This window comes from Bubalus bubalis, chromosome 8, assembly GCF_019923935.1.
Source record: "Bubalus bubalis isolate 160015118507 breed Murrah chromosome 8, NDDB_SH_1, whole genome shotgun sequence".
Lineage (NCBI taxonomy): Eukaryota > Metazoa > Chordata > Mammalia > Artiodactyla > Bovidae > Bubalus > Bubalus bubalis.
In genome coordinates, this window is record NC_059164.1 from 48,797,047 (window position 1) to 48,811,862 (window position 14,816).

The 14,816-nt window shown below is 39.3% G+C and overlaps 1 protein-coding gene across 1 annotated transcript in view; it reads right to left on the reverse strand.

Moving 5' to 3' along the window:
* LAMB4 (laminin subunit beta 4) overlaps positions 1–8,722 on the reverse strand; it is a 114,914-nt gene extending 106,192 nt beyond the window's left edge. The window contains 3 exon segments of the mRNA XM_044947200.2: positions 3,253–3,388; positions 6,098–6,255; positions 8,648–8,722. Coding sequence (XP_044803135.2) covers positions 3,253–3,388; positions 6,098–6,255; positions 8,648–8,669 — 316 coding nt within the window. The 5' untranslated portion in view covers positions 8,670–8,722.
* Positions 8,723–14,816: the final 6,094 nt, after the last annotated feature.

Below are 14,816 nucleotides of genomic sequence, written 5' to 3' on the forward strand. Positions count from 1 at the left end.
CATGTATACCTGTGGTGGATTCATTTTGATATTTGGCAAAATTAATACAATTATGTAAAATTTAAAAATAAAATAAAATAAAAATAAAAATTAGTGATGCTTTATTATACATACTTCTTTTCCCAAACTAAGTCTTAGAAACCCGGGATGTTTTTACACACATAGCACATCTTGGTTTGGATTCAGTTCAGTTCAGTTGCTCAGTCGTGTCCGACTCTTTGCGACCCTGTGGACTGCAGTATGCCAGGCTTCCCTGTCCATCACCAACTCCTAGAGCTTACTCAAACTCATGTCCATCAAGTGAGTGATGCCATCCAACCATCTCATCGTCTGTCGTCCCCTTCTCCTGCCTTCAATCTTTTCCAGCATCAGGGTCTTTTCCAATGAGTCAGTTCTTTGCATCAGGTGGCCAAAGTATTGGAGCTTCAGCTTCAGCATCAGTCCTTCCAATGAATATTCAGGGCTGATTTCCTTTAGGATGGACTGGTTGGATCTCCTTGCAGTCCAAGGGACTGGACTCTCAAGAGTCTTCCCCAACACCACAGTTCAAAAGCATCAATTCTTTGGTGTTCAGCTTTCTTTACAAGCCAACTCTCGCATCCATACATGACTACTGAAAAAAACCATAGCTTTGCTTCCAAGAAGCAAGCATCTTTTAATTTCATGGCTGCAGTCACCATCTTCAGTGATTTTGGAGCCCCCCAAAATAGTCTCTCACTGTTTTGTTTCCCCATCTGTTTGCCCTGAAGTGATGGGACCAGATGCCGTGATCTTAGTGTTCTGAATGTTGAGTTTTAAGCCAACTTTTCTCTCTCCTCTTTCACTTTTATCAAGAGGCTCTTTAGTTCTTCTTTGCTTTCTTCCATAATGGTGGTGTCATCTACATATATGAGGTTATTGTTATTTCTCCCGACAATCTTGATTCCAGCTTGTGCTTCATGCAGCCCGGCATTTCACATGATGTACTCTGCATATGGGCTTCCCTCATAGCTCAGTTGGTAAAGAATCCGCCTGCAATGCAGGAGACCCTGGTTCAATTCCTGGATTGGGCAGATCTGCTGGAGAAGGGAAAGGCTACCCATTCCAGTATTCTGGCCTGGAGAATTCCATGGACTGCATAGTCCATGGGGTTGCAAAGAGTGAGACATGACTGAGTGACTCTCAGTTTGACTCTGCATATGAGTTAAATAAGCAGGGTGACAATATACAGCCTTGACATACTCCTTTCCATATTTGGAACCAGTCTGTTGTTCCATGTCTAACTGTTGCTTCTTGACCTGAATATAGATTTCTCAGGAGGCAGGTCAGGTGGTCTGGTATTCCCATCACTTGAAGAATTTTCCACAGTTTGTTGTGATCCACACAGTCAAAGGCTTTGGCGTGGTCAATAAAGCAGAATTAGATGTTTTTCTGGAACTCTCTTGCTTTTTTGATGATCCAAAGTATATTGGCAGTTTGATCTCTGGTTCCTGTGTCTGTTTTAAATACAGCTTGAACATTTGGAACTTCTAAGTTCATGTACTGTGGAAGCCTAGCTTGGAGAATTTTGAGCATTACATTGCTATCGTGTAAGATGAGTGCAATTGTGCAGTAGTTTAAACATTCTTTGGCACTGACTTTCTTTGGGATTGGAATGAAAACTGACCTTTTTCAGTCCTGTGGCCACCGCTGAGTTTTCCAATTTTGCTGGCATATTGAATGCAGCACTTTCACAGCATCATCTTTTAGCATTTGAAATAGCTCAACTGGAATTCCGTTACCTCCACTAGCTTTGTTCATAGCGATGCTTCCTAAGGCCCACTTGACTTCACATTCCAGGATGTCTGACTCTAGGTGAGTGATCACACCATCGTGGTTATCTGGGTCATGAAAATCTTTTCTGTATAGTTCTTCTGTGTATTCTTGTCACCTCTTCTTAATATCTTCTGCTTCTGTTAGGTGGATTAGCCATGTTTTATGTGCTCAGTAGCCATGTGTGGAGCCGCAATATTGGAAAGTCTAGCTCCAGAGAACAATGACCTGACTGTGGTGAACTGGGATATAGCTTAGTGTTCTAGGGTGAATGGCTTGGGGAAGAGTTTGTTGCTGAGAGAGCAGCCACATTTCAGGCTCTGTGTCAAAGGCCCCCAGCTCTTTCTGGAAAGAAGATCATCTGTTCCCTCTTATTCTCAACCAAGCACTCAGTTGAGAACACATCTTCTGTGCAGTCAGCTTTGACAAAAGGGCATTCCCTCTTAAGGAGACATGGAATGAATGCTGGGCATGTGGATCAAAGCAGCTGTGAAGCAAAAATGGTCCCATTCATCAGCGTGGTAAAAACTGCCAACATTGACTAAGGAGAGTCCAACAAGAGACCAATCATTAGGATCCAAATGAACTAGCATTTAATAGACACCAATCAATGATCTTACCTATTATGATTTTTCCCACATTCCCCTGTTATGGCCTGGGATCCCTTTAGGGAAATATGTTTAGAGTCCGAACAGAATAGAGGAATTGTAGTCCAAGGTGAGAGATGCAGGGATGTGGCAAATGGAATCCTCTGGGGGGATTAGAGCTCCAGACCAGTGTTGAAGAGGGTCCATCATGAGTGAACGAGCTACATTAAACACATAAAGCTGGGGTGGGAAATAGGGAATCCCTGATCAGGTCCAAATTTACAGGGGCATCTAGGAAACAGGGCCAGTGTGAGGTTCAGGATCACAATGTCATGAACAGGGAAGGGCAAAAACCAGGAAGGAAAGAATTGCAGTCAGTAGCCAACTATCCTTTCAATTAAATTTTTACATTAAAATTTTTGATTTGCAGAAAGAAATATCCTTTCTCTTTCTGCGTTCATATGTTGAAGAAGGAAAAAGCACATGGCATTAACTCTCAGACTTCCCCTGGCATTATTATTTCTGTTTACATCAGTGTATTTTTTATTAGGCTTAATTTACCAATACCTCATAAACTACTCCCATCTCCCTTTTTATTTTCCCAAAGAACAAGAGCATACAGAACTGTTCCCCACATGAAAAAAGTAAAACATTCTCAGGTATGTGCTTAAAAAATACTTCTATTTCTCAAGAGGAAAATATTCTTTCTTAAAATGAAAATTGAATTTTGCTTTTATACAGGGTTTTACATTCTCAGTGGATATTATTGCACTTCAATATAACTCCTTGTGTGATAGTGCCAAAATCATACAGAGAGAAAGATACCTTACAAAAATGTGAAGAAATAAAAAACTGAACAGAAACTTGGTCATACCATTTTTAGATTGCCACCACTTCTTTTCTCTCTCTGGTTCAAAACCTGTGATTACGTTCTCGATGGTGTGGCTGTTGGGTTGGGTGTGTGGATCATATGGAAATCTGGAATCACAGATGAAGCAGTTTTGTTCCCCCTGGAAAACACATCATTAAAATTAAAAATAAATAGTCGTCATTACTTATTGTTGATCTGAATTTAAAAACAAGCTGGATGTGCTATATTTGTCATTCAATCTAGCTAAAAATAAAAAGCAGAGGAAATTACAGGACATAAATTTTTCCATCAATAGGTGCTTGACTACCAAAACAAACAAAATTAAGACTTGACTTAGAAATTTTATAAATGTAAACATTTGGGACAAAATTGCAAATTTGTAGAACTAATCATTTTTTTCTCATACAAGGAGCAGAGGGTTTAGAGTTTGTTTTATAGAAAAATAACTAGGATATACTCGAGTTGGAATAACTTCCTTTAGTTAAAAAAAAAAATTAGTAAGAAATTAATGAAACAATTGGCCATTAGTTTATCTGCAACCATCATCCTTTCTCTCTCAGATATTATTTTTGGCATAAAAGCTTCCAGAGCCAAAACCTTTACTATGCACATGTGGATTTTGTAAGAATTTCATTAAACTCATTACAGAGAGACCCACCCTCTTGTCTTGCCAGGTAGAAGGTTTTTGTCAATTGGAACTAATTTTGCTTGGGATGGATTTTCAAAGGTTTTAACAGTCAAGACTGGCCTTTTGAGTTTGCATCCACTTGTAGGTGTACTTACTTACAACTCCTGAGGAACTCTCCCAAAGGCCTGTCAATGGCCTGCACAGTTGTTCTGGCTAATATCTGTGGGACTCTGGAGGAGCATTTTTGCAAAGCTTCCAGGAAGCAGGAGTGATTTCTTACAATCCTCCATATTGGAAATTGCCCAAAACAGCAAATATGCTGGTAGGTATTCAGCAAACGTTGGATTTTATGCTTGACCATGGCTTACAAGGGCCTAGGTAATCTGACCAGTCGCACCTCTTTTGTTAAACAAATGCATGATGATTTTAATGACTATTTCAGCTACAGATTGTCAAAGTAAACCAGACTTTCAAGAGAGTGTTATAATCTTCTTATAATCACTGGCCACCATAAGCCCTTATACTTGAATAAAGCCAAAATGCCCTTTAGAAATTAAGGACCAGTACAAGTTAGATCAGTTCTGCATATGGGGAGATTTGCCCCACATCTGTCCAAATAGAGCAACAGGAGCCCAGTGATTCCACCAAAAGTTGCCAAGACTTGAAAATATTTCCAATACTATGGAAAATATTGGGGAAAATGTTTAACTTCAGGCTGTTTATTTTTTTTCTGTAAACATGTTAGAAGTACAGTCTTTGATGGAACTGGCTACAGAGGATGCTTAGTTGTGGCAGATAGATATGAGAGGCCCAACCTGGGTAACACTCTGAGTCAATGCTGACTTAAACATTTGGAAGAGAATCTTTTGCTTGAGAGCTCTTTGCTAGTTGATGGATGAAAAAAAAATTATCCTCCATGCCACTTGAATTTTATATAACTAATGCTTATAGTTTCACCTGTAATGCTTTGTCAGCTAGAAGATATTGTGGGATTTTTTTTCCCCCAGTTCTAAGATTTTTAAGATTTCTGATTCCCTAGACTGAAGAAGTTCTGGAGTTTGTTTTACTTCTATTTGGTGTAACTTTGCCTTATAGGAATATCAAGTTCTAATTATTTTAACATCAAGTTCAAATAATTAGGCTCATGACAATGTAAGCAGATGCCAATGGTGGAAAGACAAGATGGGTGATGCCGGTGTTGCAAAGTTCCTAATATTAGAGTTGGGAACCACTGCTTTGTCCAGGGGACCTGGCCTTAGGAAAGCTACTTGAAGGGCCTTCCATCCCACCTGACCTAAAATTGAGCAAAACTTCTACAGTGTCACTTTCTTGCCCATGTAGAGAATTTGCTTTCTTATACAAGTACTTCCTAAACTTAGACCAGGGCTAAGCACTCAAGTATTGTCTCCACTTATTTATAATCACCCTCATTTACTAAAACCAATGAGAACACAAAGCCTTCCCAGATGCCTCCAGGAGTTGCCTTACACAAACAATACATGGAAAAACCTGGGTCACTAACATTAGGCTTACACCCAGCTTCCTTCCTGCACATCCTCTCAGTTAAGGGGTTGACACAATTGCCTCAGGCTTTTGAGCAGGTGTGATACTCAGATGACTTTGGATGCTTGTTTCAGAGCCCAGGGAAGAAAAAAAACAACTTGTTCTTTTATAAGACTGGTCTTTAAGAATAAAAGGTACAAAAAGATGTTCACATTGGGACTTGATAGTCTCTAAATAAGACAATTTCCAAGTGGCATTGAGACACTGGCAGACAATCAATTCCAAGTCTACACTCTGTCCATCTCCATCTAAAGTAGGGCAGTAAGAGCCCATGTTCAGCATTATAACCCTGAACCCTGAGGATCTTCCATCTTCATCCAACTCATCAATTATTTAATAAGTCCACTCCACTGGAGTCACTAAAGCAGCCCATTAGAACATATATTGTATAGTAGTTCCTTCAAAGACTGAACAAAAAAACCCACCTTTTTTGTTTAATTCTAAAGGTAACAAGAAATAGATGAAGCCCGTCTTCCTTATTCCCCAGTTGGTAATGGTTTCCCAGATGTTGAATTGAATCACTTGTGTCTCTGATGTTTGGGAAGGTGGACTGTTTCCTTTTTTCTCCTGTTGTCTGGACGACCCTAGATGTACTTGGAAAAAATCTACATCACTCATGAAATCATGTCCCAACAAGTAAACAAAGATCCAACCCACCTCGAGGTAGCTGAGGATGCAGTATTTCTGGGCTCTGTCCAGTCCACAGGTAGAAGCAGCTGTGAGCTGCCCACTGTGACCCACCAGGAGATCACTGGTTGGGGGCTGACAGGCACCTCTGCTGCATTCATCTTGAGCTTCCACGTAACTGAGCAACCCTTGAAAACATGATAGAAACAGAACACATGAGACAGTCTAAGGGTGGTTAGAAGGCTTAAAGAAGTGACTGGTTAAGTGGGAGAGTTGACAGTCCACCTATTTTTAATACTAGTTCTGTGATCATGAAGACCCTGGTGGTGGATACTGTTGGCACCTGCAGCCTGATGGAAATCTCTTAGCGTAGGCGGTTATGCCATCTGTGCTCATGTCCCCACCTGGATCAGCTGAAGCCAGTGACCTATGGATGCACGTTTCTCAGCCATTGCCTCAGGCTGGGATCCACTCTGTGATGCAGTTTATGCTCAAAGTCTCTTCTGGGAGGAGGTTGAAGCTGGACTCCTGATGGGACCCCATTCTGGCTCCACTGCTCTCACTCTCTCCCTCTTCAGAGCACTGCCTCAATAAATTACTTGCACGAAATCCTTGTCTCAGGCTCTGCTTCTAGGAAACCTGACCTTAAACAACCTCCATTCACTGGAAATTCTCTGTGTGTCCTTTTAGGGCAAATAATAAAGATAAATACACAGACATGAGGAAGGAGAGTCCTAATCCTGCCTCTTATATCTGTTGTTCCAACCTGGAGGAAAATCAACTGGAGAAATTAAGAAATCCTTGGGAAATAACTTTCTCTTAAAATATGTAAATTCAGTTGACCTCCCTTTACAACCTGGAGTGCTGGATTCAGACACACCATGGAACAGATCATGTTTCTTTGGGATAAAAGATGGCACAGATGGAATTCCAGACTGTATAGTACACTTAACCCTTGGTACCTGCCAGGCAACAGATCTGTCATGAAGGGTTCAGTCACAGAGCATTAAAGGGCAGCTCTATCTCAATTGTCACAATTCTCTACTTTTCATGAGAAACCTCTGAGATAATATCCTTAAATGTTGGTTTAAAAATGATTTTTAAAGTTCTGTTTGTCTTAAAATGTTAAATTCTGAGTTAATATAACTTAAATCTCTATATGTGAATACAGGGTGGGTAATCCACACTATTTCCTGCCTGCACAGCTTGTCTGCTTTATTCCTTAATGTTAAAGTTACACACTTATAACCCATAACATATTAGTAGATTTTGTTTACTGTTGGACTGAATAAAAGAAAGCAAAAGTCTTACAGGGAATAAGGTCTAAACTGAACACACTCTAAAGCTAAATACATTATGCTAAAGCTATAATGTGAGTCCTCTATTTTATTGATAGCTATTTATAGAAATAGTTACACTTTTATTTTCTTTTTTGGGCTTCCCTTGTGGCTCAGCTGGTAAAGAATCCGCCTGCAATGCGGGAGACCTGGGTTCGATCCCTGGGTTGGGAAGATCCCCTGGAGAAGGGAAAGGCTACCCACTCCAGTATTCTGACCTGGAGAATTCCATGAACTGTAGAGTCCATGGGGTCGAAAGAGTCAGACACGACTGAGAAACTTTCACTTTCATACTTCTTTTAAAAGCATATTTGAACACGACAGTATTTTTAAAAATTCAATTAAATGGTTAGAATTCTTTTTTTTTTTTTTTTTGCTTCTTAAAGCCAAAATCTAGGAACTAGTTTTCTCTTGATTGCAACTCAAACTGCAGACATGATAATTTTGCAGAAATAAAACAGCCTCTGGATTGAAAGACACAGGACCCAGAAGAGCTAAAACAATTTAAAAAATATTTCTACTTGATATTAAGGTTTACTATGTATCCACAGTAAGCAAGAAAATGTAATATTGGTTGAGAGACAGACCCATAGATTAATAGAATAGAGACCTTGGAAATAGACCTACACAAATATGATCAACTGATTTTTGAGGTTCAAAGGTGGATGAAGGACAGTCTCTCAACAAGCAGTGTTGAAGCAGTTGGACATTCAGAGGCAAAAAAAGGAACTATAACCAAAACCTCACACTGTATACAAATATTAACAAAAATGGATCATGGACTTAAAAAGTAAAATATAAAACTCCTACAAACACATAGGAGATTTGGGCAATTTAGGGCTAGGCAAAGCATTTTTAGAATTGACAATAAGAGCATGATTCATAAAAGGAAAACTGGAACCTCATCAAAATTAAAAACTTTATGAAGAGGTAAAAAAGCAAGGAGAATATAATTACCAATCACATATCTGACAAACCCCTTGACCTAGAATATATAGTGTTAGTCGCTCAGTCATGTCCAACTCTTTGCAACCCCATGGACTGTAGCCCACCAAGCCCGTCAGGCTCCTCCGTCAGTGGGATTTTCCAAGCAAGAATACTGGAGTGGACTGCCATTTCCTTCTCCAGAGAATATATAAAGAGCTCTCAAAACTCAACATTAAAAAACCAATCCAATTAGAAAATGGCAAGCAGCATGAATAGACATTTCACTGAAGGAAATACATAGATGGCAAATAAGCACCTGAGAAGACGTTCAGCATCATCAGTCACTAGGGAGACGCAAATCAAAATCACAATAGTACTGCATATCCATCAGAATAGCTAAAAAACAATCAAAAACAAACAAACAAACAAAAACTGGTAACTCCAGCTGCTAGAGAGGATGTGGAAAGACTGGATTACTTATACACTGCTGGTAGGAATATAAAATGGAACAGTCACTCTGGGGAAAAGTATGATAGTTTCTTATAAAGCTAAGCATGTGCTTATCATACAACCCAGCACTTACACTCTTAGGTAATCATCCCAGAAAAATTAAAACTTATATTCACACAAAAAACTGTACAGCATCTTTATAATAGCCCCAAACTGGAAAGAACCCAGATGTCTTTCAATGGGTAAATGGTTAAGTCTTCCCTGGTGGCTCAGATGGTGAAGAATCTGCTTGCAATGCAGGAGACCCATGTTCAATTCCTGAGTCGGGAAGATCTGCTGGAGAAGGAAATGGCAACCCACTCCAGTATTCCTGCCTGGAGAATTTCATGACCGAGGAGCCTGGTGGGCTACAGTCTATGGGGTCGCAAAGAGTTGGACACGACTGAGAGACTATCACTCGCTAAGTAAAGTGTAGTCTGTCCATACCTTGGGATGGTACTGAGCAGTAAAAAAAGGAAGGAATCACTGAAACATACAACACTGTGGATGAATACCCAAGGAATTACAGTGAGTAAATAACGCCCACCTCAAAAAGTATGTACTGCGTATTTCCATTTCTTTAATGATGAAATTATAGAGATGGGTAACAGATTCATGGTAGCCAGGGGTGATAGAGGCAGGGAGGAAGGGAGCTGGATGTGGATATAAAAGGGTATTACTAGGGAATCCTTGAGTTTGATAGAGCTCCGGGAGTTGGTGATGGACAGGGAAGCTGGGCATGCTGCAGTCCATGGGGTCGCAGAGAGTCGGACACAACTGAGTGACTGAACTACCTGGGGGAATCCTTGAAGTGATAGAACTATTCTCTACCTTAACTGTGGTGACGGGCTCATGAATCTAGGCTTTTGATAAAATTGCATAGAATTAAATATACAGACACACACTCACACATACATGAAAGGGAACATGTAAAACTGGGGGACTCTAAATAAGGTTAATGGACTATTTCAGTGTCAGTTTCTTGGTTGTATATTGTACTGTAGTTACTCAAAGTGCTATCATTTGTAGAAACTGGGTAAAATGGGATCTCTCTGTATTATTTCTTACAACTGCATGAGAATCTGCAATTATCTCAATGCAAAAAAATTTAGAAAAAACAAACAATTCTCTCTCTCCTCAAAAATCATCCCCATCGGCCTCTGGATGGTGAATCATGTAAATCTCACACTCTAAAATAATACACACAGGATGGGTTCCAGCTGCTCCTATATATTATTCCTTTGAGACAAGAGAATTTATGGCAAATTCTGTTTTAAGCAGACAGAGGTGGGAGGGATGAGCCTAAAAGGAAAAATAATTACCATACTGTGGAATAAGCTTGCTTTCTCCTCAGGTTTTTTGATGGTAAAAGTAAGAGTTTTCTTCATGGATTTGTTTTGCATTTAATGGATTACTTTCCTTCAACTTGCCCTCCAAAAATACAGGCTATTGAAAAATATTCATTCTCTTGTGTACACATTTCCCACATCTATTCTGTTCATCTGATGATTTTGTGATTAAATGGCAACCCACTCCAGTGTTCTTGCCTGGAGAATCCCAGGGATGGGGCGGCCTGGTGGGCTGCCGTCTGTGGGGTCGCACAGAGTCGGACACGACTGAAGCGACTTAGCAGCAGCAAACATATGTACATCATGGTTCTACAGTTAAGAATATGATCATAATGTCTCCTTCCCCATAGGTTACCAAATGTCACTTTTGGGAATTTTCCATCTTCCATCTCCTTGTAAAGATTATTATACTACAACAAAGCATGACATTTCTTTCTCTTTGAGATATGGTAAGTTCCCCTCATACACTTTAAAAATCTTATTGTATAATAAATGATTCTAGCTTGGTTAACATGGATTTTTTCTTTTTATTCACCCAACAATCCAAACCCAAAGTTCCTTTTATTTCCTAGAATTGGCATCAAGGATAAACACCTAATTTGAAGTTTGGACTTAACAGACAGAGGCTTTTTCAAAAAGGTCAGGTATAAAATCTCTGTTAGTGCTACATGTGGACTAGCTAAGATTTCCCTCCCAGGGATTTATTCTTTTAGACAAGTTTCATCCTGAATTATTTCACTGGAATTGTTACCTTAAAGATTAAACATGTTTTTATAACCTGACTTGGCCAAACTTGTTTTAATCAGGTATGTACTTTTCAGAAATAAAAAGTATTCCAAGACTTTGGGAAATGGAACTATTATTCGTGTAATATTCTACAGTCAAATATGAACTTTTGATCTAAAATACTTGGCAGAAAGAGGCTAGAAACATTAAGTAGTTAAAGCTTCATGCCTGAACATAGATAGACTCAGAAATATCCTTCCTGGATTAAAGCTTTCAATTGCCAAGTTATTACATGAGCATTAGGTTGGAAATGATTCAGAGAATAATGATGTTTCAGTCTTTAGAAAACCAATGTATTGCTAAAAAATTACATACAATTTGAGGACAGGATCTTATTAAAAATGAATTTTGGAAAGCTGGTGATTTAAAGAAAATATACAGTAAATTTTCTGTAAAGTCAAGGGTCATTTTATAGATATAACCATTACTATATGATCTCAGTAACTGCACATTGTTACACTTTTCTTAAACACATGCAGTGTTTTCATCTACGTTAGAATTCACTTCAGAGTTCAGAAGCTATACACATACACATTCATTTACATACTCACATACATTACTATGAGGGAGAAAACATGCAAAGGATGCAGATTGGTTAAGATGTGTACTTTGTAAGCAGTTCCCCAAGCCTGGGACCAATTTTATGATTCTTTATCTTCCTTTGCCAGAATGCAAGACAGGGGGTTTAAATAAGCATAAGTATTTATATCAGAGAAGGCAATGGCACCCCACTCCAGTACTCATGCCTGGAGAATCCCATGGGCGGAAGAGCCTGTTGGGCTGCCGTCTATGGGGTCGCACAGAGTCGGACACGACTGATGCGACTTTGCAGCAGCAGCAGGTATTTCTATAAATGCCTGTGGTTGAACTATGGGCTTCCCAGGTGGCTCAGTGGTAAAGAATCTGCCTGCCAATGCAGGAGATGCAAGAGACAAGAGTTCAATCCCTGGGTTGGGAAGATCCCCTGGAGGAAGGCTGAGTAGAGGTTGGGGGAGAGGAAGTGTCTCCTGATTGAGGAGGCCTCTCTGAGATGCTGTGGGGAGGTTTAGAACATTGGCAAGATGTGAGTAAGTTACCGTGTGGAGGGGCTGGGAGAAGATGCTGTGATTGGTTGCTTCTGGTTTTGAACACTGGTTTAATCCCTAAGAGAACAACCAAAGCAGATGTAGATGGGGACTTCCCTGGTGGTCCAGTGGTTCGGACTCTGTGCTTCGTCTCCTGACCAAGGTGTGGGTTCAATCCCTGGTCAGGAGACTAAGAATTTTGCATGCCCATAGAGTGGCCAATAAAACCCCACCCCCCCCAAACAACAAAGAAAACAGAACAACAATAAAACAGATGTAGATGAAACCAACTCTTCTTGGCCTCTCTGAGGCCAGACCTAGCCTTCCTAGTTCTGAGGGAGTACAGACCAGTGAGTCTCCTCTTCTAGTGGCTGGTGGCTCATCTCTGAGGCAGAAAACTTTCTACAGAGAACAAATGAACATTTACCATCTACAGCTGTTCTTTCCATCATGACCAGTCAAGCCAACTGAGAATTTGTCTCAGCATTGGGGAATTGTATGGAGAAGGAAATGGCAACCCACTCTGGTATTCTTGCCAGGAGAATTCCATGGACAGAGGAGACTGGCAGGTTACAGTCCATGGGGTTGCAAAGAGTCAGACAAGACTGAGAGACTATCACTCACTCACTTGGGAATTGTAAAATTAAAAGAGATTCTTCGAGTCTGCTGCCATGAAGAAATTCATCATGAATCTTTGAAGATTCTAAGCAATTTAGATGGTACTCACCCAAAGCAGGGCTGTTATAGACACAAAAAGTTCAGGATCAAAGAGAGTAATTGTTGGCAACCTCTTCTCTATGACTAATGTAAGTGATTCTCAGCTTATTAAAGACTGCTCAGTCATGGAGAATTTGGCCTTTTAGCTCAGAGCTGCTACTTACTCAGAAGAGAATTTTGCCTATAAATTCTTTATGAGATTTCATCACTAGGTTAAGTGCTACATTCAAAGCAGAGCTATTTTTAAAAATTAAAATGCATTGTATTTGTAAATTAAGAATCTGAAAGTATTTTGCTCTTTTAAGTGTCTTTATCTGCTGCTGTGAATACTCCACTAAAGACTGACAGAAATAGCTATGTGGGGATACTAGCCATGTTTGAATGAAACTTTCTGGTTGCTTGACACAATTATACAACAGAAGAGTCATGCGAATATCTTGTTAGTATAGAAAAAAGGGGTGGATATGTTTAAAACCTATTTCCAGTAAATATTTTAGAACAATTCAATTCAAACAGAAAATGGATTTTGACATTACTCACCAAGGTGCAAAAGAAAGGTCAGTTGAAATTGCATTCTTTTGTCAGTAAAAAATTAAATTCAGTTCTGCTAGGTTTAGGGGGGAAACAAAAGGACGGTAAAGTCAGTAACTGATAGAATCAAAAATTGTCATCAATTTTAAGTGACTTGAAAATTTGTCTGATGGTCTTTCTTTGGGTATTTATCATCCTTTAGTCTTCTTTTTCTCTCCTTTTAAAAACCTAAGTGAATAGTTAATTTACAATGTTTCATTAGTTTCAAGTATATCTGATGATTCTTTGAGACACAAAAATACCCACAGTGCCCAACTCCTTAAATAATAAGTGTATACACTTTTTTGCAAATATTTGTTTTATAGTTTCTGAAGTCACAGAATGTAATCATTAATCTATTTTGTCCATTTTATTTATTTAGAAAAAACTTTAATTATACAATGAACATGTGTACTTACTGTTGAAAAAATAGAAAAATCAGAAGGCAAAATTGAATTGTTACCCATTGAACTACTGTCCAGAGAAAAGTAGTTAATATCTTGCTCTTTGTTTTTCCATACTTTTTTGCTTGCATATAAATATTTCCCAAAAGTAGTACAATACTGCATGCTTGCTTCAATCTATACATCCCAGGCATCTTTCTGTACCAAGAAAAACATTTTTACATCAGGGAATTTCCACTTACGGAAGGATATCAGGACCACTGAGGGGCTTCCACAAACCCAAGCTGTGTCCCCCTTTGTAGATTCAGCTATGCCCCTCTAGACAGAGGGCCCCCACAAGTCACTGTTGTAAGGGACCTTGACACAGATGGAAGTACCCATGGGCCTCTGTGAGTTGGGAAGAGGGGAAGTGAAATGCTCTCCTGTACCAGTATTTTAAATGACTGGATGGTATACTCCTGAATGCAGGAACCAGAGTTTAACAAATGCTCTACAGATTGACATGCACTTCCTTTCTTATATTTTCCTGTTACAAATATTTTTGCCAAGTCTTTGTTCATATCCTTAACTATTCCTCAGGATATGAAGTGGAAGCCCTGGATCAAAGAGTGTACCTGTGCTTGTGTGTAAATGAAATGTTCATGCTGTTATCAACAGCCACATGGAAAGTTGGTCCCAACTTATACTCTCACCAACAGACTATGGGAACAACCATTGGCCTGAATGGAAATTTTTAAACCTTGTCAATTTAAAAAGCAAAAAATTATACCTCATCATTATTAATGTTTTTGCTAGAAGAGCAGTGAATATAAAATATTTCTCATGTACTTACAGGAGAGAATTTTATTTCCATTATGGCTTATTATAAACTGTGGAAAATTCTGAAAGAGATGGGAATACCAGACCACCTGACCTGCCTCTTGAGAAATCTGTATGTAGGTCAGGAAGCAATAGTTAGAACTGGACATGGAACAACAGACTGGTTCCAAATAGGAAAAGGAGTACATCAAGGCTGTATATTATCACCCTGCTTATTTAACTTATATGCAGAGTACATCATGAGAAATGCTGGACTGGAAGAAACACAAGCTGGAATCAAGATTGCT